A 24,364-nucleotide genomic window follows, 5' to 3' on the forward strand; every position below is an offset into this window, starting at 1 on the left:
TCCCCAATCTACCTTTCAAGCAGGCAAACCACAGAACAAACTCAGAAGGAAAAATTAAAATGTCAAACTCTAGAAGTTAAGCAATATGAATTTTGAAGTTAGCTTTTTCAGAGACTATAATAAAGCCAACTGCTGGCATTTATTGATATTGTAGAATCTGCTATCAGGAAGATCCTCTTTTCTAAAAAGGATCACCAGCACCCGTTATCTGATTTCAGCGCAATTCTCCTGGCTCAACAGTGAACAGTTCTGCTTGTCTCTCCACACATGTGTTTTACTATGTGGCTTATGGCTGTCATCATCAAGTAGAGCTTTTCTGATATTTTCCATTAAATTGGTTTATTTTTAGGTTCTTGAGCCAACATCAAACTCTCTTACTATATAGCTTTATAGTAGGTTTTGATATATTTTGGTATAAATCCTCTAGCTTTGTTCTTCAAAATTATCTTGGCTCATCTTGGCCTTTTGCCTTTTGACATACATTTTAGAATAAACTTGATGATTTCCCAAAGTCACTAGGATTCACACAGGGAGTAGGTTGAATATATACATCAGTTTAAAGAAAACTGACATATTTATAATTCATGAACCTAATATATCTCTCCATTTATTAGATGTCTATTTTGTTGTCATCTTAAAATTATTTGTTGTTTATATCTTTAATATCATTAATTGGAGATTTCCTACTATTGAATCATTTTTGCATTCCTACAGTAATAGCATTAGAATGAGAGCTAACAAAACACCAAGATTTGTAAGGAAGTGGTTGTGTAAATTTGTACAACCCTTTGTTGAGAATTTGACATTATTAGGTTAGTTGAAAATGACCTAGTAATTCTACTTCTAGTTATATAATCTTCAAAAATCCTTTCACATGTAAATAAACATGTAGATATACATTAAACGCACCATTTTAAAAAAAACCGGAGTATACTTGACACACAATAGTATATTAGTTTCAGGTACTCAACATAAGTGATTCCACAAATCTATACATCATGCTATGCTCACCTCAGGCATAGCTACCATCTGGCACCGTGCAACCCTATTACAATACCATTGACTGACTATAGGCCCTGTGGTGTACCTTTTATTTCCCCATGACTTACTCATTCCGTAACTGGAATCCTGTGTCCCCCACTCCCCTACACCCATCTTGCTCACCTTCCCCCCCAACACCCTCAACCATCAGAGTGCTCTTTTATATGTGGAATCTAAAAAACAAAACAAATCAATAAAGAAACAAAAAGCAGAATCCAACCTACAAATACAGAGAACAAACATTTTTATAATAGCAATTCCTCAGTAAAAATAAAATTTTTTTGCAGAATTTTGTTATGATAGGATATCATTTATTCATTTTTTATAAGCCACACACAAAATAGTAAGATGATAAGTGAAATTTACCTATGCCAGTAGGTTTTGTTTTATTTAAAATTATGAAGCAAAATGATGAAAATACAAATATTTATTAATTCTAAATAATAGTATGAATATTTCAATTATTTTATTATATTTCTCCAAATTCTTAAAACATTTCAAAATATTTTGAAACTACATTGTATCTATTTCTATGAATGAGGTCTTCAGTCAGATATAAACTCTTTTGTGTTTTTTTCTAATTCTTTTATTTATTTATTTGTTTTTTTCAGATGTCACATTTTTTTAAGTCTCAAAAAAATTTGTTCTGTTACTACTATCTGTTCCTTGATACTTTGCTTCAGAATTTCTGGCTGGGAACATTCATGCTTAAATGGACGTCATTCCACATGGGTCTGCTTTAGTCATCTAGAAGCACATGGATCTGTTCCCTATAGATCCCCCTTTGTTTATCAGAACTCTACAATTATACTCTCTTATAAGTGATATGGATGTTATACCAAATCCACTAGGATGTTAGCCGCCTGACAAAGAAAGTAACTTAAGCAAGGCAGTAGGAAGCCAGCAGCAAGCATCCATTTATGCCATACCTGAGCACTGTACCTTCCTATCTACTAAATTCATAGGCCTGGGGGTAGAGAGCTTACCCCCAGGCAAAGTCAGAGCTCATGGGAGAAGACCAAAACATCTGAGCCTTTCTTCCACCTTATGGAAAAGGAAGTTGAGAAGCCATTTCAATTTGGGCCAACCAGATATTAAAGTGTCTCAAAACTCATAGTGTTTATTATTGCTGCTCATCTGACTTTCAGCAGCCACTAGAGAACTGATTCTTAGATTCTCCATGTTCTATATTCCATCTACTTAATTTCATTTTTCTTGGTCCTGCTTTTCAGTTAGAAAACTACTTTGGCCTCTCCTTCACTGACATGCAGTGTAGAAGTAGATTTCAAGATGGAAGGATCCCCTTCTTTGCCCATGGACGACCAATAAATCTATACCTTATCCTCAAAAGAGGTGGCAAAGAACTTCTCATTTCTTTCACCTATTCAGATACTCACTCTTTTCAATATGAGTGAAGATATGAGTTAAGTAGTGCCAACTATAATTTTCTTCAAATGTCTTAGTTTATGGCAGAAATTCCTCATAAGTTTTGCTAAGAAATTCTGTCTATTCTTTTTTCAAAAATTTTTGGATTCAATGTTATTCAACAGTTTTGATTCTTTTTGCACATTTCAGTGGATTTTAGGGAGCAAAGTTAAGTGTATATGTATTCTCTCAACTTTATTCATAGATTTTTACCTATTTTGATTTTGTTTTAGGTAACATATGCCAACAGTCAAACAAATGGAGAAACAAAATCACTCCATGGTGTCTGAGTTTATTTTGCTGGGCCTCACAGAGCTTCGTGAGTTACAGATTTGCTTTTTCTTGTTTTTTTCTGTTATCTACATAGCCATTGTATTAGGTAACCTCCTTATTATCTTTATAGTAAAATTGGACCCTCACTTACACTCTCCCATGTACTTCTTACTGGCCAACCTCTCCTTTATTGATATGACCCTGGCCTCCTTTGCTACTCCTAAAATGATCTGTGACCTAATTAGTGAATATAAGGCTATCTCTTATGAAGGGTGCATGGCCCAGATGTTCTTTCTTCACCTTTTAGGTGGAAGTGAGATGATGTTGCTTGTAGTCATGGCAATTGATAGATTCATTGCCATATGCAAACCCCTCCATTACAAAGCTATCATGAGCCATCGTGTTTGCATAGGACTTGCACTTCTGTCGTGGACCACTGGTTTTGTGCACACAATGAGCCAAATGGTGTTCACAGTAACTTTACCATTCTGTGGCCCCAATGTTGTGGATAGCTTTTTTTGTGATCTGCCTCAGGTCATCAGACTTGCTTGTACTGACACTTACATCTTGGAACTATTAGTCATTGCATTCAGTGGACTACTTTCTTTGTCCTGTTTCATCTTTCTGTTCATCTCCTATAGCATCATTCTGATTACTGTCTGGCATCGCTCTTCCCATGGGTCTTCCAAGGCTTTGTCCACTCTTTCAACCCACATTACAGTGGTGGTACTGTTCTTTGGACCTTGCATCTTTATCTATATATGGCCATTCAACAGGGTATCCATAGATAAGATCCTCTCTGTGTTTTACACAATTTTCACTCCCCTTTTAAATCCAATCATCTACACATTCAGAAACAAAGACATGAGGAAAGCAATAAGAAAAATAAAGACCAAGCAAGTGAGTTCCAGATCAACCTTTTAAATGAAACATTATAATCATCATTGTTGCCATTATCATCATCATCCAAAGACACTGAGGTATTCAATTTTGTATCAACCCTAAGTCACATTTTGGGAAATGGTAATCCTTCCCTACACAAGTATATATCTGCAATAAAACACCCTGAATCATGCATCCAAATACAAACCATTCCAATATAATCCCACTCATACATGTTGTAATTTTCAGTTTTTTATAAACTAAATGAGATTCTAAATAAGTATTTACTGAGTTCTAACCATGGATGAGGCACTTTGCATATGTTTTCACTTCGCAACAATGAAAATAGAGCATATTATTAACATATTTTCAGTAGAAAACTGAGAATTATAAAATTCAATGAACTTGCCACAGAAATTGCAAGTACTAGACTGAGAATTAGATCCTCCCTCTAACTTCAAAATCTATGCTTTTTAATAGATTGATTTTCTATCTCAATTTTAGTAACATAAATCTGTTTCCTGTCCCCTCCTTCATGTTTTCAATAAATAACTCTTTCCAACAAGAGGATAAAACAATTTCCCATTGATCTGAAGGTCGAAGTCACCAGCCATTTCAGTCTCTTTATACCTCTGATTTAATAGAAGAACTTATTAAGCCAGCTGAAAAGACTGGTCCCAATTGTCAAGGTATACTAGGATTAATGTTACTCAGTAGGGTAGGGAAATCATGTATGAGACTCAAGTGATTCTCTGTGGTGCCTCATAATATTTGCATATCAAGTAATAAAAGCAAATGAAAATTTTTCCACAGTGGCTGCATCAGTTTACATTCCCAAAAACAGTGCACAGGGATAACATTAATGGTGACTAGGGGTGACTACATGTATTGTGTGAGCACTGAGTAATGTGTAGAATTGCTGAATCAATATATTGTACACCTGAAACTAATATAATATTCTATGTTTATTGTATTTCAATAAAAAAGTAAATGAGAAGGGCATGAGCCAATAAAACTTTAAATTGAATTCACTCCACCAAGTAAAGAATCATTATTGGAGATACTACATGAAGACAAGAGAAGAAAGCAATTGGAAGTAAATGAAAACAACCAAGGACAACTGAGTATCATGACCCATCAGTAGGAAAATGATGATTATAGTAACTAAGAATATTTTCCTCCTGAGTTGTGTATTATGTCAATTGTGTATTTATGGCATTTATTAAGAAATTTCAAATTCCTTTTTTTCTTTTCTTTTTCCTCACCAAGAAGATGTTGTTGATTAATTTTACCATTTAGTCTCTAGGTTACAGAATATTCCTGTGGGATTATGACTAAACTAGAGGAGATCCCAACACTACACTGAGATGGATATAGTAATTTATGAGAATATTTAGTGTTACACTTGGAGAAAAAGGGGAGAATGTCTTAATTTGCATGTAGGATAAATGAATCTTTATTTTGAAGCAACTGTTATTGATTGGAAGTTTAAATAAAGGTGGAGTGATGTGCATGGATGCTGAGCAACCAAATGGGAAGATGCTTCTGAATATTTCTCTTATGACTCTCAGTCCCTTATTAGCTCCTCTATAGTCCTCTCTCTAGACGAGATAGCTACAAGCCTGAAAATTACATTTCCTGAACTCCCTTGCAAACTTAATCCCTATCAGGTTCTATCAGTGGGAGACATTAACATGATATTGGACAGCAGGAAAAAGGGAGAAGTTTACATTCCTCAGCTTTGGGCTCAGGCAGAAGCAGTATTGGGCACTGTGGACTCCAGAATTATTTTAGGGGGCTCAGCAGCATCAGCAAGGTTGAAGGATCCAAGGCTCCTAAAGCTTCATCAAGTGCATAGCTCTTATCTTCTTACTCAGTAATAGGATAAAGGTTCCAACACCATTAATGGTGACGCTGATCCAGCAGCATTTATGGGTTCTGATTAATGTCTATTCCTCTTTTGCTCATCCAGCCTTTGAGGTGGTAGTTGTTTATACTTATCCTCATTTTCTCCTTTCTGTTCCTCATTTCTGAGCTGCAAACTTTTATTTTCAACTTTCTACTGAGCCATGCCCTGTGTATCTCAAAGATATTTGAAGCCCCAAATGTGATAACTAAATAAGTTACCTACCGTCCCAAACCTATTATTTTTCCTGCATTCCCTATTTGAATTAATAAGATCTCAATCAGATTAATGCTCCAATCTAGAAGCCAAAATTTACATCCTATTACATATATATTGGTGCACTTAATGGTGTCGTCATTCTTTTGAGGCTCTGTTCACTTTTCCTCATTTTCTCGTTACATCTGTTCTTGAGATTGCATAACTGCTACAGATATATCTTCAAGTTCACTGGCTCTTTCTTCTGACTGCTCACATCAACTGGTGAGCTCCTTTAGTGACTTCTACATTTGAAGGAGTTATTGTACTTTTCAACTCCAGAATCTCCACTTTAAAAAAATAATTTCTGTTTTGATACCCTCTACCTGATGAGATATTGTCATACCTTCCTCTTCTTCTTTAGGCATGCTTTCCTTTAGTTCTCTGGATATATTTATAATAGTTACTTTGAAGGGTTTTTTTCTGCTAAGTGCAACATTGGAGTCCCCACAAAAGCAGTTTCTATTGACCTTTATTTCATGTATGGGGCATAGTTTTGTGTTTCTTCACATGTCTCATCAGTTTTGGCTAAAACTGGACATTTTTAATTTATTTCTTATTTTTAAAATATTTTACTTATTTATTTTTGAGAGAGAGATAGAGTGAAAGAGAGAGAATGCACAAGCAGGGTGTAGTGGCAAAGGGAGAGGGAGAAGCAAATTCCCTACTGAGCAGGGAGCCCTACGTGGTACTCAATCTCAGGACCCTGGAATTATGACCTAAGCTGAAGGCAGAAGCTTAACTGACTGAGCCACCCAAGTGCTCCCAAACTGGCCATTTTCTATAATGTATTGTAGGAACTCTGGTTACTAAACCCTCTCCTCTTCATATTGATGTTATAGGAACTGTTTGATTGGGTGGTTGTTTAGTACCTTGGCTGAATTAACTCTGAAGTGTACCATCCCTGCAGTATGTAGCCTATGATGTCCTTGCTCAGATTTTTTTTTCTTGTTTTTAATCTTCAGCTTGGTTACCTTTGGGACATCATAAGCCACTTATTGGTTGGTGGTTTTGCTGAAGTCTCCTAGGCCAGGTAGAATTTTACCCTTAACTAGTAGACATGTGTATGGCTTAGAAGCTGCTATCACAGTTCAGAGTTTACACTTTTGCCCCACATTTATTCAGGGACTAATAGCTGGATGCTCTGTCTCCAGTGTTTCCTAAGAGGTGCACAGACTTCGGCACTCACACAGCGTCTTCCAGACTAATAGGAATTTGTGTGACCTTTTTTTTTTTTTTTTTAAAGCTTGGCTTCCTAGGAGTTGCTCTTGGTTCAGTGTTGCTCATTTTTCAGACAGTATTTAGTCAGAGGTTGCCCTTAATCTTTTTGTGTCACTGAGGCTTCCACCCTTTGTTGATGAAACTATGTGTGGCTTGGAGAATCTTCTCATTTCTGCTCCACACCTTTGTTTGGTTTCTTCTAAGTGGGTACAGCCACTGAATGCACACAGCCTTCCTTATCCCCAGGGTTGACTGTGATCCCAGTAGGGTTTCTCTTGTGCCTGTCACTGTTTTTATCTTTTAAACTGCAGTTTGCTATGCAATTTGGTTTCTTGATACCAGTATAATGATGCTGTGAGTGCTCTCTTAACTGCTCTTCACAAAGAGCTCCACTGTTTCTGACATTGCATTGTTACATGGAACTCTCCAAGCTCTGTTCCAAATAAAGCCAGGCCCCCTGAGATAGGACTATGGAGATTTTCATCCTTACGGTATGCCTGTTCCTCTGTGCAGAGCTCGAGTACCACTGCACAAGAGCTGAGGACAGGGACAGCAGCCCATTTCTCCTCAAGTGACATCCTCCTGTGTGAGTGGGTACTAGGAGAACAAAGGTTCTGGTCATCTCAACTTGCCACTTCTGGCATGAACTTTAAGTTCATGACATTAAGTAAGCTTGAGGATAGGGGTGCTAAGGGGGGCCATGGTGTTCTTATCCTGTCATGTCTAGAATAGAGTTGTTGTTGTTGTTGTTGTTTTTATTATTTATTGCTGTGCTAAGAACATTTTTTAAATGATTGCTATTTTTACATTTTATTTACTTTTTAAAAGATTTTATTTATTTATTTGAGAGAGAGCATGCACAAGAAGGGGGGAGGGGCAGAGGGAGAGGTAGAAGCAGATCCCCTGCTGAGTGGGGAGCCTGCCGTGGAACTTGATCCCAGGACCCTGGGATCATGACCTGATCCGAAGGCAGATGCTTAACCAACTGAGCCACCCAGGTGCCCCCTGTGCTCAGAATATTTAACATGAGAACCAGCCTCTTACAAATTTTTAAGTGCACAATATAGTATTGTTACCTTTAGGGACACTGTTGTACAGCAGAAATTCCAGAAAAGCTGAAATTATATACCCATTGAACAGCAACTCCCCCATTTACTCCTCTGCCCAGCCTTTGGCCACCATCATTCTACTTTCTGTTTACATGAGTTTGACTTCTTTAAATACCTTATATAGGTGGAATCTCTGTTCTACAAGTAGGTGAGGAAAGGGGAAAGATAACCTCATCATTTCCTTGGTATTCACCTGGAATAGAACATGTTTAACACTTAAGTCCTTACCACTCTAGGGTAAAACGTAAGAACATATGCTAGACTGGATCATGCGGAGAGGGAATCCCTATTTTCTTCACCACACCTGCCTAGATTAGAGTACCCAGAGTAGAGCAGAAAAGGGCTTCTACAATATGGAGTTCCAAAAGGAGACATGGGGTGGGGGGAGGCTTAAATGCTAGACTGCTATTCTTAAGACTTGGTCGGTTTTCTTAAGTGGTCATTTCTCTATTTTCTATATGATTTGGACAATTTCTGGAGACTGTACATTATTGCTCTCTATAAGTTTCACGAGTGAAGTGTTTGTTTTGTTGGAGAGAAAGTCCACTAGGCTCCTCACTCTGCCAGTCCAAAAGTTCCTACCTTATTTGATTCTGACATAGAACATCTGCAGACAGTATTATGGAACTCACCACTTACTCTGTTCAATGTGTCATCATTTGTGCACACTCTGTTACCAAATTTTCACAATTCTACCTGATAATTTAATCATAACCTCTTCTCCATTACCCTCCACAGCCTTAGGTCAGATTTCATCATTTTTTTACCTAGATTATTAAAATAACACAGTAATTACTTCACAGTGCTACTACCATCATCATGTGAAAACTCAATTCTTTTCAGTCTCTATTTTACCATTTCAAGTGCTCCTCACTAATTACAGAATATATTCCAAACTACTTTGATTGATATTTAAGACCCTTTGAAGTTCTTATTCTAACCTAACTTTCTGTCCTCCTCAAAAACTCTCCCTTCTTCACCACCCAAGCTATCACATATTTCAAACATACAAGCTTTTTTCTGTTCACGCAATATGTCAGAATACTCTGTGCTTCCATACCTCCCTATATATAATTATCTCTGCCTAGAATTTTCTTCTTGCTTCTCTGTGCAGCCAATCAATGTCTACCATTAAAGACAAAAGTTGCCTTTTGGGGGAAAGATAGCCTCTTTTAGGAGAAATTTGCAAACTCCATAAAACAAGGTTTGCCTTTTGCATACCTGTATCATCATACTTAGCAATGAGTTCTTTGGGGTCAGGACTGAATAGTAAGATTCTGAGATCCAGTATGGGCCCAAGAAAATTTGAGACTTGCTGAGTTCAATACCTATTTCAAGGCCTCACTTTAGCCACTTGTAAACTAGTTGTAAGGAGTTTCCTTATATCTTAAGAGCAATATCTGCACTATAAGAACTTATAGTCCTAGAAAATAAATTTAAAGTTAAAACACCAAAATTTTGTCCCCAGAATTTTTTTTTAGAGGAAATCAAAGGACAGTATATTCAACACTAGAGAGTTAAAGGATATTAGAGAACAGAAAGCAAATTCACTCAATAAATTGGCCAAAAGTAAGAAATTAAATGAAGGGCAAATGCTAAATACAATCCCCACCACCAAGGAATATACAGCAATACAATAGAAATTGGGAATATTAAACATTTGAGGACAGGAAAGGAATATTTGAGGAATCACAGAATTTTACCCTGGCCAGTAATAGAGGGTGAATATTCATTCAAGAAGTAAAGAACTATTACTGTAGAAAGTATGGGACCTGGAGGAGTATTAAATTGGGTCAATATCCATTGTTGAACCACAAGACAAGATTGAATTAAACAGTCATTACAATTTATTTAAACCCATTGTCCCAAAGGAGGGTGAATACCTTTTAAGCTGGCCGTAACCAATTCATCAAGTATAGAGAAAAAATGTGAACATCTATTTATGTGTCTAAACTTGAAAAGATAAGTAAACTTCACTAATATTTAATATTCAGGTAATTTTTGGTACTCAAAATTATTCTGTGTAATACCTAGTCACATTACTTACGATACTTAAGTTTGTCTGATAAGGTATGAGTTAACCAAAAGACAGACAGATTTAGAGGAGTTCTCTTTGCAGTTATTTGCTTTGAACACATTTCTATATATTATAGCTTAGGTGTACCAAAATTGGGAGAAAGGGATACTGAAGGATTACATTATTGTATTTTTAATTTTTTAAAGGATTTTATTTATTTATTCTACAGAGATAGAGACAGCTAGCGAGAGAGGGAACACAAGCAGGGGGAGTGGGAGAGGAAGAAGCAGGCTCATAGAGGATGAGCCTGATGTGGGGCTCAATCCCATAACGCCGGGATCACGCCCTGAGCCGAAGGCAGACGCTTAACCGCTGTGCCACCCAGGCACCCTGTACATTATTGTATTTTAATTTGATTTGTTCTCCAAAACTTCATAAGGAGCTCAAATAAATTTGTGTCAATAAGCCTTGCACTGAAGATAATTCTAGTTATTAAAACACATAAATGATTATAAAATGATAGGGTTGACAATTTTACCATAATATGAGCCCTTTGTCAGCTAAATCACAAAGTAAAAGAACAAGAAGCTATGAGAACTGACAATAAGCTGGCTAAAAACATTCCAAATTATTAAGAAACATTATTTTACAATATGGATTTACTTCCATTATTATTAACAATGAACTCAACAATCTACACTGTACCTTGATAAATTAGCTAGTGATCATGATAAGCAAAACATTTAAAAAGGAAATACAAAATACATAAAACTCCACAAATTTTTTGCAGTATTAACACTCACCAGCTAATAAATGGTTTAAAGTTTTCACTAAAAGTGTTCTTGAATGTTTCTTAACTAATAGCAAAAGGAGAAAAGCCACATTCTACTGAGAAAATACTTCTGTTTTCAGCCACTGTAAAAATGGCTTTCATAAACAATATGACAATAAATAAAATGCATTTCTTATCAGCAAACAATATACAGTACACAGAAAACTACTTCTACTGATTTCAAATTAAATGATTTGTGGTAGAATCAGATTTGTCTTATGGGAAGGAGCTTTGTGTTATATAAAAGTATGGATGATTTCAACATCTGTATCTAATAATCTTTCATCAACTGTAATGATTCCTATAATAAACACAGTGTCTATGACAAACACCACATTAAGCCATGGGTTAAGTGGTGAATTTGACAGGAATTAAATAAGAACTTGCAAATACCAGCCAATTTGAAAGTTATTTATGACAACCTTTCTTGGCAAGTTATTATTGAAGCCTGTGGTACAAAGTACACCAAGGTAATCAATTATGATTAATTTTGTAAAAGCAATATCTCTAAAACAAGAATTTATATTAATATTTTATAGTAAAGGGGGCAATGATTGTGAAACTATTTTGTGCCATATAGATATACTTTGGAAATCACATAAATAATTATTAAATTTTAACAAGCATACGGTTGTATCATCAATGTATCATTTCAAATTTTAAATTACTTAGCATAATTTATTTTAACTTTGTCTTTTAAAATTTCTACTTCCTGACTATATTAATGTTGAACATAATATATGCTGTCAGTAGTAAATTTATAACATATAGAGATCTATTTTTATGTTGAGGATGTTATGCTTAGAAAAGTCTGGAGATTATCCATCTAAAAAATTACCCAAAGTTGTTAGAAGGAAGGTAAGAGGATAGCTTGGAGTAATACGAGGGAAAACAAGCATCCATTAATTCAAAGATGTCTATCCTATAGCACAACCGATCAACCAACACTGTCATGCCCATTGTAATCAAGCCAATGCTCAGAGAGAACCACAGCATGTTGCAGGGCTAGAAATTAAGTGCAAACATCTCTCCTGGTCCTGCTAGGGCAGTAGCCTCAGTGCCCTAACAACTCCCACTGAAATACGGATTCCCAGAGCTCCAACACATCTGCCTCCAAATGATTCACATCTTTATAAAGAAGAAGATAATATATACATTCATACACAGAGCATCGCAGAGAGTGAAAAGCAGATTTATAATTTTGATTATCCCCTTGAACATACTGTTCTTCATACTGTGTCTTTAGAACAGGTAAGTGGAAACATCATCGAGAGCTAATTTATTAGAGATTTAATATACTGAAGATGGTATTTTAATCAATTTTGTATTGGCTGGAAGGAAAAGCTGTGGCTTTTGAGATATCAAATTCTCTCTCACTGGAGATCACATTCACAGTGACCGACAAGCCAAGAATTTTTATACAAAGTTAAAGAATATATGCTCTCAGCATGATATTGACAAGTAAAACTTGGCAGTAGATGGTTAGTGATTAAAAATGATGATGAAAATTAAGAAAACCAAATTGTGAGCCTCCAGTTAACTCATACTAGCATTGAAAACAATGTAATAGCGAGAAACTCAATTTTTCTTTTAATCATTTCAGGTGCTGAAAGGACATGTAAATGGGCACATCATAATGAGAGCTGGAGAAGGAGCAGGCGAGGGAAAATTAATGACCAGAACTAGATAGGCAGAAAATCTCTGTATAAAACTGACCATTACACCACAAATACAAATGAAATCTTAAAGAAATAAAAAGGGAGAAGTCCTGGGACACCTGGATGGCTACATTGGTTAAGCATCTGACCCTTGATTTCAGCTCAAGATCTCCAGGTTGTGAGATCGAGCCCCACATTAAGCCCTACATTGGATTCTGTGTTAGGTAGGGAGTCTGCTTTGGATTCTCCCTCTGCCTCCCACCCCTGGCTCTCTTTCTCTCTCTCAAATAAGTAAATAAATAAGTACTCATTTTTTTTTAAATGGGATAACTCCCTACAAAATGCTCATATGCAAGGGAATGAATGAAAATGTGAATAATGCAGGAAACTCAATCATGAGTACTTAAAATAGTATGGAAAATATCAACAAACTTCCTCAACAAAAACAGAGAATGGCATGCTTCCAAATACATAAGATAGTCAAAAATATAAATCAAATAGGGGACATTAATAAATTTAAACCTGGGGCACCTGGGTGGCTCAGTCGGTTAAGCATCTGCCTTCAGCTCAGGTCATGATCCTGGGGTTCTGGGACTGTGCTCTGTGGGGGGCCTGTTTTTCCCTATCCTTGTGCCCCGTGTTCCCCCTGCTTGTCCTCGCTCTCTCTCTCTGTCAAATAAATAAATAAAATCTTAAAAAAAAAGAAATTGAAACCTAAGTTGGATCAGATATGCAGTATATCATCAACTACCTCATAGTGAAATATATTTGAGTAAAAGCAGCTGGTTAGTACTGGAAAACTGTTCAAAAAAACTAACATATTAACAATAATTTTAATTTAAGAATAAAAGCAAAAAAATGTATAATAGTTTGAGTTTCATTGAGTACAATTCATATACTCTGAAATTTACCAATTTTAAATACACACTTCAATGATTATTATTATAGTCTCATAGTCATGCATCCATCACCACAATCTTATTATAGGTCATTTCATCACCACAGAGAGAAAACTCTGTCCACTTACGCTCACTCCCCAGCTCAAGGTAACCCCTAATGTACATTCTGTTTCTATAGATTTGTGTTCACCAGACATTTCATATAAACAAAATAATACATGTGGCCTTTTGAGTCCTGCTTCTTACTTAGCATAATGTTTTTGAGATCCTTCAGTACTTTAGCATAAGTATAAATAGATTTTGAAAAACACAGAATCAGTCAAAATTGAAATATTTCTTTTTACTTAAAGTGCTGACAATGAAAGAAAAAGTATTTACTTGACTCAATTATATATATATATTTAATTTAAATTCCATTTAGTTAACATACAGTGTAATATTAGTCTCAGGTGTAAATATAGCAACTCAACACTTCCACACAACATCAGGTACTCATCAAGACAAGTGCATGCCTTAATCCCCATCACCAATTTAACCCATCCCCCCACAGACCTCCCCTCTGGTAGCCCTCAGTTCATTATAGTTAAGTGACTCAGTTATTTTTAGGTTAAGTAATATATATTGTATACACATGAGCAAGAGCAGAAATGCTCATATCTACCTACTTAATAAAACAAGTCTTGGCTTGTTCCTTTCCTAATGGGGATTTATATGGAAAATTCTCTGGATTATAATCTTGCATTTACATGAATGATTCAGATTCAGCACATGCCATCTCCCTACTCATTCTGTGCCTGGCCAGAAGCTTACACATACACCATCTCACCTAATACCACATTTCTTTAGGGTGGTCCTACATCTAAGATATGGGAAATTTACTTAATTATGTTGACCTAGACTTTTCATTTGCTAAGTAAGATATAAGAAATAAATGACTACAAAGTCCCTTCTAGTCTAATATAGAATTATTTTTCCTTTAATTTCCTCAAAAGCACATCATAAATTGAGTAAAAGCAATTATAACAAAATGCGCAATTGCTTATTGAAGAGGAAGAAAATTTTCTTCATTAATAAAATTTCTGTCTAAACTATATAATTTCTTTCCTTTCATTTATATTGCTTTTATTCACTCATAAGAACAGGTATATCACGTGTAGAACTAAAGAAATAGTTTTAGAAACTTGCTTGGGAAAGGAAAGAGAAGAATAAGAGAAACATGCTGGGGAAGCTATCGACATAAATGAATGCCAGCTTTCCCTCTAAGCTAAAATGAAAGGGTGAAATAAAGCTGTAATGTAGGCTTTATTCATATTAATTGCATTATGCTTAACTCTATTCATTTCGTATCCAAGTTTTTCTGTTGTCATTGTATCACAGGACATGAAATTCCATGTAGCAAGTGTATTCATTCCCAAATTATAGCTGCCATATTCATTTCATCTAATAATCATTAAGAATTTCATTTCTCCACAGTGCATCTAATTATTAAAATTACCGTCACGAATGTCTCCAAAGCACAATTCCTGCTCACTCACCCGATAATGATGAAACACAGCCCTTCGAAGAGGGTGTGGTGGGTGGCTGTCCTGTGTGTGTTCTTCTAGACCTACTGTCTTCATTCAACTTCCACTCTATCTGCTCTTGGAGGTTGACCAACAAGAACATCACTTTCATCTTTATTTTCCCTAATTTGTACAAATTATCCAGTTCTTAAAAATATCTAAGATAGGAAAGCAATCAAGGGAATTAAGGCTGGATAATGGTGGTAGGACATGTTGACAAGGGCCTGAGTAGAAATAAAAACAAGGAGAAAGTTACAGGTCATTGGAGAAAAGAGAACAGGCACTTCCTATGCACCTTCCGATCTGCATTCGGTCCCTTTTCTAAATGTACCACTCCTCCTACACACTGCTCTTAATGTTTTCTTCCCATAAACCCTCACACATGCTCTAAGCTTTGCCCTTTTTGTGTACTGGCCATGAGGATTATGTTTATTTTTTAAGTGTTGTGAAGACAGCAACAAGTGAGCCTGAAGCCATAGCTGAAAGTGTCACTTGGAATTGGTCTCCATTCTTTTAAAATTCTTACGATGTGTCACATACACCATGTACTCACTTAAATGTCTTTATTTGGTTTATTGCTATTTTTTGTCTGATAGTTATGTGTCTCTAGATTGTCTCTAGAGGTGAAGCAGTGATTCCTTCTGTCTAAGAAAATACAGTATAATTAACTGTAACATAGAAGGATTCCAACAGACCTGTCGAAGCATATCTCCTAAGGAATTCACATGGAACATATGAATTCAATCAATACTTGATAACTTAACCATAAATACATATTCTTTTAATTTTGGAGGCAATATGCATATTAGTATGGACCCAATTCATGACCAGACTGACAGGGTTTGAGTATCAGCTTTGACCCTTGTTAGCTGCATTCCTGTAAGTCATTAAAGACTTCTGTACTATAGCTTCCTTATATGCAAAATGAGGATAATAATAATAATACTCCCCTAATGGAACTGTCATGAGCACTGAATGCGTTAATGTATGTGAAACACTTAGGACAGAGTTTAGCACATAGTAATCACTTAATAGTTATTGATCATTTCATCACTCTAGTTCCTATGAACAACATCTAAAAAGCCAAGTAAAAATACTTTAGTATAATATGTTACAACCAAAGTAAAATCTATGTTAGGGTTCAATCATTTCACTATTTACTTCTTAACCACCACAAACATACATTTACACACAAGGCACACACTTCTCACTGTGAACAATAGTAATATAGGAATTGAGAAAATAAGTTCATAAAGATCTGAGGATGAGTCCATTTTTGTGAAATTCTCAGAACACTATACAACAGAAACTAAAAAGCAAATTATTTTTAATGAATTAAAAGACTTTCTTCATGTACAAATCAGCCCCTATGTTGTATGTATGTGTATGCGCATGTGCATTTCATTTATTTTAGAAACACTGAATGATCAATAAATGACTTCAGTGAGCAATTTCCTAAACTTCCAAATTCTATATTCCTTATATATTGTTGTAACATGATCTCAAGAGGTGACAGTAATGGTGATAATAAAAGGCAAAAAATACTAATGTAACTACTTGCCTAATTTTTCTAAGTGAGCAAATTAGTGACAGTCAAGATGAATTGATAAAAGAATATCATTTGATAGAATAAAACAATAGAAAATAAAACCTCCACTCCGTCAAATGCTTTTTAATTAATGCATGACTATAAGAATATTGTTTCAAAGTGATGTGACCCATAAAATAATTTCAAATTATAGATGGTGATGCCAATATATTTAAAATGATATATTCTCACATCACCAGCTATTATCATCAAATAGAAATAGGAAAACATCAGTGCTAATTGTGAATTTATTTTTTTTCTCTCTTTTTTTTTTCCTTAAGGGGAGCCTAATGTGGGGATTGAACTCACAACCCTGAGATCAAGACCCGAGCTGAGATCAAGACATGAGCTGAAATCCAGAGTCAGACACTTAACCGACTGAGGCACCCAGACACCCTTTTATTTTCTTGGTATAAAAGAACTTCTGGAGCCTTTCTGAAACAAGTACATGGATCTTAAAAATGGATCTGTAGTGACTGAGTTTATTTTACTAGGATTTTCTGGACAATGGGAACTTCAGATTTTCTTCTTTGTAACATTCTCCTTAATCTACAGTGCTACTGTGTTGGGAAATTCTCTCATTATGGTCACAGTGACATTTAGTTCCACTCTTCATTCTCCCATGTACTTCCTCCTGGGAAACCTCTCCTTTCTGGATATGTGTCTCTCCACTGTCATCACACCCAAAATGATCACAGACTTACTCAATGAACACAAGACCGTCTCCATTTGGGGCTGCATGACCCAGATGTTCTTTATGCACTTCTTTGGGGGTGCTAAGATGACTCTTTTGATAGCCATGGCCTTTGACAGGTATGTAGCCATATGCAAACCCCTGCATTACAGGACAATCATGAGCCACAGGCTGCTGAGTGGGTTTGTGATACTTTCATGGACAATTGGGTTTGTACACACCATGAGCCAGATGGTATTGATAGTAAACTTGCCTTTCTGTGGCCCCAATGTCATAGACAATATATTTTGTGACCTTCCCCTTGTGATTAAGCTTGCTTGTGTGGACACATACACCCTGGAATTCTTTGTCATTGCTGACAGTGGACTGCTCTCATTCACCTGTTTCATCCTCCTGCTTGTCTCCTGCATTGTTGTCCTGATCACTGTACAACAAAGACCATCCAGAGGGCTCTCCAAGGCTTTGTCCACACTGTCTGCACACATCACTGTGGTCACTCTGTTCTTTGGACCTTGTATCTTTATCTATGCCTGGCCATTAAATAGTTTTGCAGGCAATAAAGTCCTTGCTGTGTTTTACACTGTTATCACACCCTTACCAAATCCTATTATCTACACCCTGAGAAATCAGAAAATGCAGGGGGCCATGAGCAAATTACAGTTCCAACATGTAATCTCTACACAGAACTTCTAGATTTGAGCACTATATAATCAACACAACTTTCAAACACCGTGCTAACAGAAGTTAAATAGATCATATATAATATATGCTTTCACTCTTATGTTAGAGTGACCAGGGTAGAACCATTGTGCAGAAAACCATAAAATATTTTAATTTACATTTACTGCTGCTAAAACACATAATGATAATGAGTGACCTACAGCAAAGTAGACATTTGAAATCACTGAGCCCTTTTTGACAGATATTTGATACATATTTATTAGTGAAGAAATAAGTATTTAAAAATATGGTGAATACTAATAGGGATAATTTTAATAGATATAATATGTTAATGACATTCATAGATTTATACTATCTTTAAATGAAGTACCAGTACAAATAATGAGCGAAATAATGCGAACAATGAGAAAGAAATGATTCTAATCTCTTGATCCAATGAGACAAAAAATAAGAGTAAATAATTAAATTTGACAGTAGAGTGAATATAAAATGCTAGAGAGAATGTTAAGGTACCAAAGAGAAGGAACCAATGCAAGAACAATTTCAGTAGAACTAAAAAAAGTAGCCTTGAAACCAAATGCTCCAAGAAATATCATAAATATGCCCAGTTGCCTTTCAAACCTCAATAAATGAAAGTAGAAGCATATTTCTTGATTTTAGGTACTATACCATATAACTTTTTTCTTTCCAAGTGCTTTACATAAAATACACTTGAATTTGCTTCTCATAAGCTTGTAATCCTTATTTTAATTATCAGCTAAATCTGATTTGGTTGTGAGTGTTAAGGAGGGAGGGGTTCATGCTAAATTGGGAATCCCACACTCATTGATGGTAATCTTAAGTATTCTCTCCTAATTCAAGACATCAACATTTCTTCTTTCCTCTAGGCAACAGCCTGCTAATTGTTTCTTAAGCACTGTATAAGTTCTTTCCTCCATTGAATGCATTCTCTACAAGCATCTACAGTAATATGATTAAAATGCAATTCTCAATGTTTCTTTCCTGGCTAAAACTATTTTGTGGCATTAAGATGCAGGCTCATATCCTTCACTGGCCATCAAAACCCATCCTTCCTCTGGAATTTAGCCCTAATGTACTTTTTTTCCCCATAATGTTACATCACACTGACTTTCTTTCAAATTATCCAAAGTATCAGGCATCTTAAATTAGGACTATTTCCAGGCTGTTCCATTCACACAGAATGACCTTCCTTCACTTCTACACCCAGCTAACTTCTTCCTAGAATATAGAACCTGGACAAAATACTATATTTAAAAATATATATTTTTAAAGATTTATTTATTTGAGGGAGTGAGGGGCAGAGGGAGAGGAAGAGAGAATCTCAAGCAGACTCCCTGCTGAGCATAGAGCCCAATGCAGGGCTCAAACCCATGACTCTAAGATCATGACCTGAGCCAAATCAAGAGTTGGAAGCTTAATGACAGAGGTACCCACGCGCCCCTCACAATATTACATTTTAGAATACTTTTCCTCTATGTTCTTGTCCAGTTTAGATTTCTTTATTTTACTCACTTATAGCATGCTGCAATTTCCAGCCTTTGCATAAATTATTGCAATAATTATTTATATACTTATAGGTTAATGTCAGCTTTGTCTTCAAGCTATAAATTCCATGTATCTCCAGTATCTAGCTACGTATTGGCACCCAGCATCTCACACATATTTACTGATTGAAGAAATAAAAATGAAATAACTATATTCTAGCAGAATATTATTCAATTTAACCTACAACTAAGGAATACATGCACTTTACTGTGAAATATTATCTGGTAAAAATTAGAATGCATAAAGGCATATATTGCTCATATATTTTAGCAATTGAATTACAGAGATGACAGCCTTGTAATTAAGAAAAAGGAAAAAAACCATATAATTCCATTCATATGTGGAATTGAAACAAAACAGATGAACATAGGGGAAGAAAAAAAAGGGGGGAGGGAAGCAAACCATAAGATACTCTTAACCATAGAAAATAAACTGAAAGCTGATAAAGGAGGTGGGTGAGATATGGGCTAAATGGGTGATGGATATTAAGGAGGGCACTGGGTGTTTATGTAAGTGATGAATCACTAAATTCTATACCTGAAACTAATTTCACTATTTTTTTTTTAGCTAACTAGAATTTAAATAAAAACTTGAAAAGAATAGAAATACAAGGAAAAGGAATGTGGAATTCATGAAAAATTTCATATTCAATTCTAAGACAGTAAACTTAAAATTTCAGTCTTATATTTTATTACACCCTATATCAAATAAATCATAACCATTTAAAAGGGAAAATATACATCCAGTGGTGGATGGGATTATATTGCAAGTGATAACATTACATAAGATTTTTGTGTCTGTAGTATAGTACACTCAAAATCTTGAACCCCTCTGGTTAAAAAACATCTAAGACTGCTAGAATCATCTAAAACAAACATTAAAATCAATTAATCATTTTAAACAAAGGTAAACAAATCACATTTAAGGTCCAGTATGAAGCCTCAACTGCATTTCAGGAGGGTAAACCAGCACTGAACCAGTGCCTACTCTAAGAACATCTACAAAATACTGTTGCCCACAGATCCTACAAATTTGGGAGAGGACTGTGTTTTGGGCTTTGTGCCCTAACAAGGATGGAGATTGACTGGAGGCCATGCTGTGTGCACAGATTCTGAGGGAAAAAAAAGGGAGAGAGAGAAAGAGAAAGAGAAAGAGAGAGAGAGAGAGAGAGAGAGAGAGAGAGAGATTATTAGAAGAAAGCCTGCCTAGCAGAAGCAGAGAGCATGAAAAAGAAATGTTATCCAAACTTGATTCTGGATGTAGAAGAAAACAAATGCGTCCTTCACAAAGGCTGGGCTTGTCATCATGTCCTTTGTATGTTCCTGCACATCAGTGTGAGAATTTTCTTTCAACTTGCTACTTGAGGGTATATGCTCAGGCATTTGGCAAAAGTAAACACAAATACTCAGTGAAAAAAAAAATGTTCCTTGAAAACAAGTTACACTGAATTCTCAGAGAAAGGTTTTACAAATAAAAACTCACAATCAAAAATCACAAGACCAACAAAAACATCCCAACAAATATGATAGTTGGGAGAAAGTGAAAAGACAATGCATGAAATGGAAGAAAAAAAATATTTATAAGTCATGGGTCCAGAATATATACAGAACTATTACAATTCCAGAATTGAAAGACAAATAATTAGAAAATGGGCAAAGTATCTAAGCAAAAAAAGTCTCCAGAGAAGATATACAAATGGGCAATAAGCACTAGGAAAAGATGCTCAACATCATTAGTCACTAGGGCTATACAAATGAAAATCACAGTAAGATACCCCTTCGTATCCACTAGGATGGCTATAATCAAAAAAGACAGATGAGAACATAGAGCAGTTGGAACCCTGATACATTGCTGGTGGAATATAAAAATGGTGCAACCATTTTGGAGAAAATTCTAGCAGTTCTTCGAAGTGTTACACATATGTTTACCATGTGTCTTAGCAGTTTCACTCCAAATATGTATGCAACAGAAATGAAAACACATGCCCTCACAAAAGACTGAACACAAATGGTTACAGCAGCTTTATTCACAAGAGTAAAAAGTTTTCAAAAACCTAACATTCATCAATTGATGAATGGATAAACCAAAGGTGGTGTATCTATAGAATGGAATATTATTTGGCAATAAAAAGGAATCGAGCACTGACAGATGCTATAACATACATGACTCTTGAAAAATTAGGTAATGTAATAGAAAGGAGGCACAAAAAACTACATAGTGTATGAGTCCATTTGTATGAAGTGTCCACAATAAGCAAATCTTTAGAGGTACAAAGTAGATTAATGGTTACCTAGGTGTGGGGGGAGGGGAATAAGGATGTGGCCTTTTGTGATTGGCTTCTCTCCTTTAGCCTTATGCTTTCAAGACTCAACCACATGGCAGCATGCATCAATACGTAACGCTAGGAGCCACATCAGCAACATGGCAGAATAGGAAATCTCCCCTTACCCCCACAAACACACCAGTTCATCCATAATTCATGGGAAAATTCCGTTTTGAGAAAAATAAAAAACGAATTGAAAGTCTCCTGCACCCCCAGAGAATGCAAAACCAGGCCCACTAAAGCATTTAAGGAGATTTAGGACACCCTCTCACTGGAGATCCTGCCCAGATTTTAGAGTCCTAGATTTTTCCCTCCAGTGCCTTGACCTTACCATAACACACATGACTTGCCTGAGTGTTTATATTTTGTTGGAGCTGTGTAATTCTGTGAGATCTTCCATCTATTCCTATCTATGGTAATTCTACTATAGGAGATAGGGACATCTATGTAAAATATAAGAGTTCTTTAGGTCCCTGCACTTAGCCTATACCTGCTTGTTATACAGTCTTTTGTTTCTTATTCCAAGGCATCCATACAACTTAGCAATAAGCAAACTTCACTATTTATAAGAATTTTTCTCCCCTTATCTTTCAAATAATTGGATCATTCACTTACAATAGCATTCCTTTTCCCCAAGATGTTTCCTCAGGTCACCACCACTGAAATCTTTAGGGTTTTCATTTTTTGCTTTTAAGCAGGTTCCACTCCCAACATGGGGCTTGAACTCATGACCCTAAGATCAAGAGTCACATGCTCCACTGACTGAGCCAGTGAAGCATCCCACCACCACTGAAGTCTTAAGCAATCAGGCACTTATATTATGGCAGGACTTGTCTGTGTCCCATCTACCACTTGTAATGGAGTCCTCGTCCCACACCAGGTAGTGAGTAAACCAACCACAATCCCCATTTATCACCTGTTTTCTCAGATCACTCCCAGTACCACTTAAGTTAGTTTAAGTCATCTAAGAAGGGGACGTGTAGACAGGATTAGAGTATATTCACAGTGGAATACTACTCAGTAATAAAATTGAAAAACATTTTTAAACTAGCACATGCAACAACATAGATCCATCTCTAAAACATTTTATTAGACGACACTCAAAACAAAAGAGTACATATTGTGAGATTTTATTTAAATGAAATTTAAAAATAAACAAAACTGATATTTAGTGATAGAATTGAGAAGTCATTAGCCCTGATGGTTAATATTTACTGAGAAGGGGCCCAAGGGAAATTTTTGTGTGATAAATGTTTTGTAATTTGGTAAGTGTAGTAGTTTCATAGATGCATGCATAGGAAAAAATTTCAATCTATACATTTAAGATAAGTTAATCTTAATATCTATATGATATTTCTCATATCATAAGGAGAATTGTAAACAGGTTAGTAAAAAAAAAACCAACAAAAGCAATAAATAAAGTGGTTTAAAGTAGGATTTGGGATGGTATCCTTTCAACAGTACAGGCAATAAAAGAAAATGTTTCAATATATTGCAGAAATAATATTAATTATTTTAGAGCAATATTTTGCTTTGTTTCTTTACCAGAAACCTGTTTTTTTCTCCCTTGAGGGGTCTCCAGCCAGCTGTAAGTTCTTATAGCCAATGGCTAATTACATGCTCCAAGGTAAAAGTAGGCCTGGGGGAAAGGAATTCTAGGTTGGCTGGGCTTAATAGATATCTTGCTATTTGTTTGTTTATTTTTTAATTTCAATTTTGTCTTTTGAATTTTTGTAGCTTCATTTATTTCTAATTATACCTCACGTGTTAAAATTAAACTAGCAGTACATTATAATTAATAATAACTTCTGATTTGTATGTTCCTTCCAGCAAAATAATCTGATTTACTAGTAAATTATTTATTACCTAATCTCTTTTTCCCTGGCACTAACGCCTCAATAGGCAATCACGTTTTACCAATTAAAATGTAACTTAGAACATCTGACTTTTAGTCTACATTTTTAGAAGTGTATATACCAACTTCTCAGTTCAAACTGAGAAACACAGTCATCAAAGTTATACGTCATTTCATATGACTAGATAGAGCTTTAGTCTTCTCATTTGACAAGGTAATGTGTCAAAATTTTGAGGAAAATAGATTCCTGTCACAATTTCATTATAAAGAAAAATGGATGACTAATATGAAGACTCTCAGAGGCTCTATTCATCTAAAAATATTCCAATTTTTAATTGAGAAGTCTGTTTGCCTCTCAAGGTGCAATGTGAAATGCAAAGGTTCTTCCTTTTATATTGAATTATCTCCTATGATGATCTGTTTCTTTCCTTAATAATAATGTGGCTTTTGTTTTAAGAACTTGAAGGCTGATTTTGAGTTATGATTTCTGAATTTTGAATTGACTCCTCTTTGCCTAGAAATGATAAAATAATTGACCATAGGATCAAACATCCATCTAATAACAGACATAGTGAAG

At 35.5% G+C, this 24,364-nt stretch overlaps 2 protein-coding genes across 2 annotated transcripts; both read left to right on the plus strand.

Moving 5' to 3' along the window:
- Positions 1-2,721: 2,721 nt before the first annotated feature.
- LOC123781423 (olfactory receptor 4K13-like) lies at positions 2,722-3,663 on the plus strand. Its single transcript, XM_045780886.2, has one exon. The coding sequence runs from the start codon at positions 2,725-2,727 to the stop codon at positions 3,661-3,663; it is 939 nt and encodes a 312-aa protein (XP_045636842.2). The 5' UTR covers positions 2,722-2,724.
- Positions 3,664-17,116: 13,453 nt separating this feature from the next.
- LOC123781469 (olfactory receptor 4L1-like) lies at positions 17,117-18,055 on the plus strand. Its single transcript, XM_045780958.2, has one exon. The coding sequence runs from the start codon at positions 17,117-17,119 to the stop codon at positions 18,053-18,055; it is 939 nt and encodes a 312-aa protein (XP_045636914.1).
- Positions 18,056-24,364: the final 6,309 nt, after the last annotated feature.

The sequence above is a fragment of the Ursus americanus genome, chromosome 34 (assembly GCF_024610735.1).
Source record: "Ursus americanus isolate L20-20 chromosome 34, mUrsAme1.1.p, whole genome shotgun sequence".
Taxonomy (NCBI): domain Eukaryota; kingdom Metazoa; phylum Chordata; class Mammalia; order Carnivora; family Ursidae; genus Ursus; species Ursus americanus.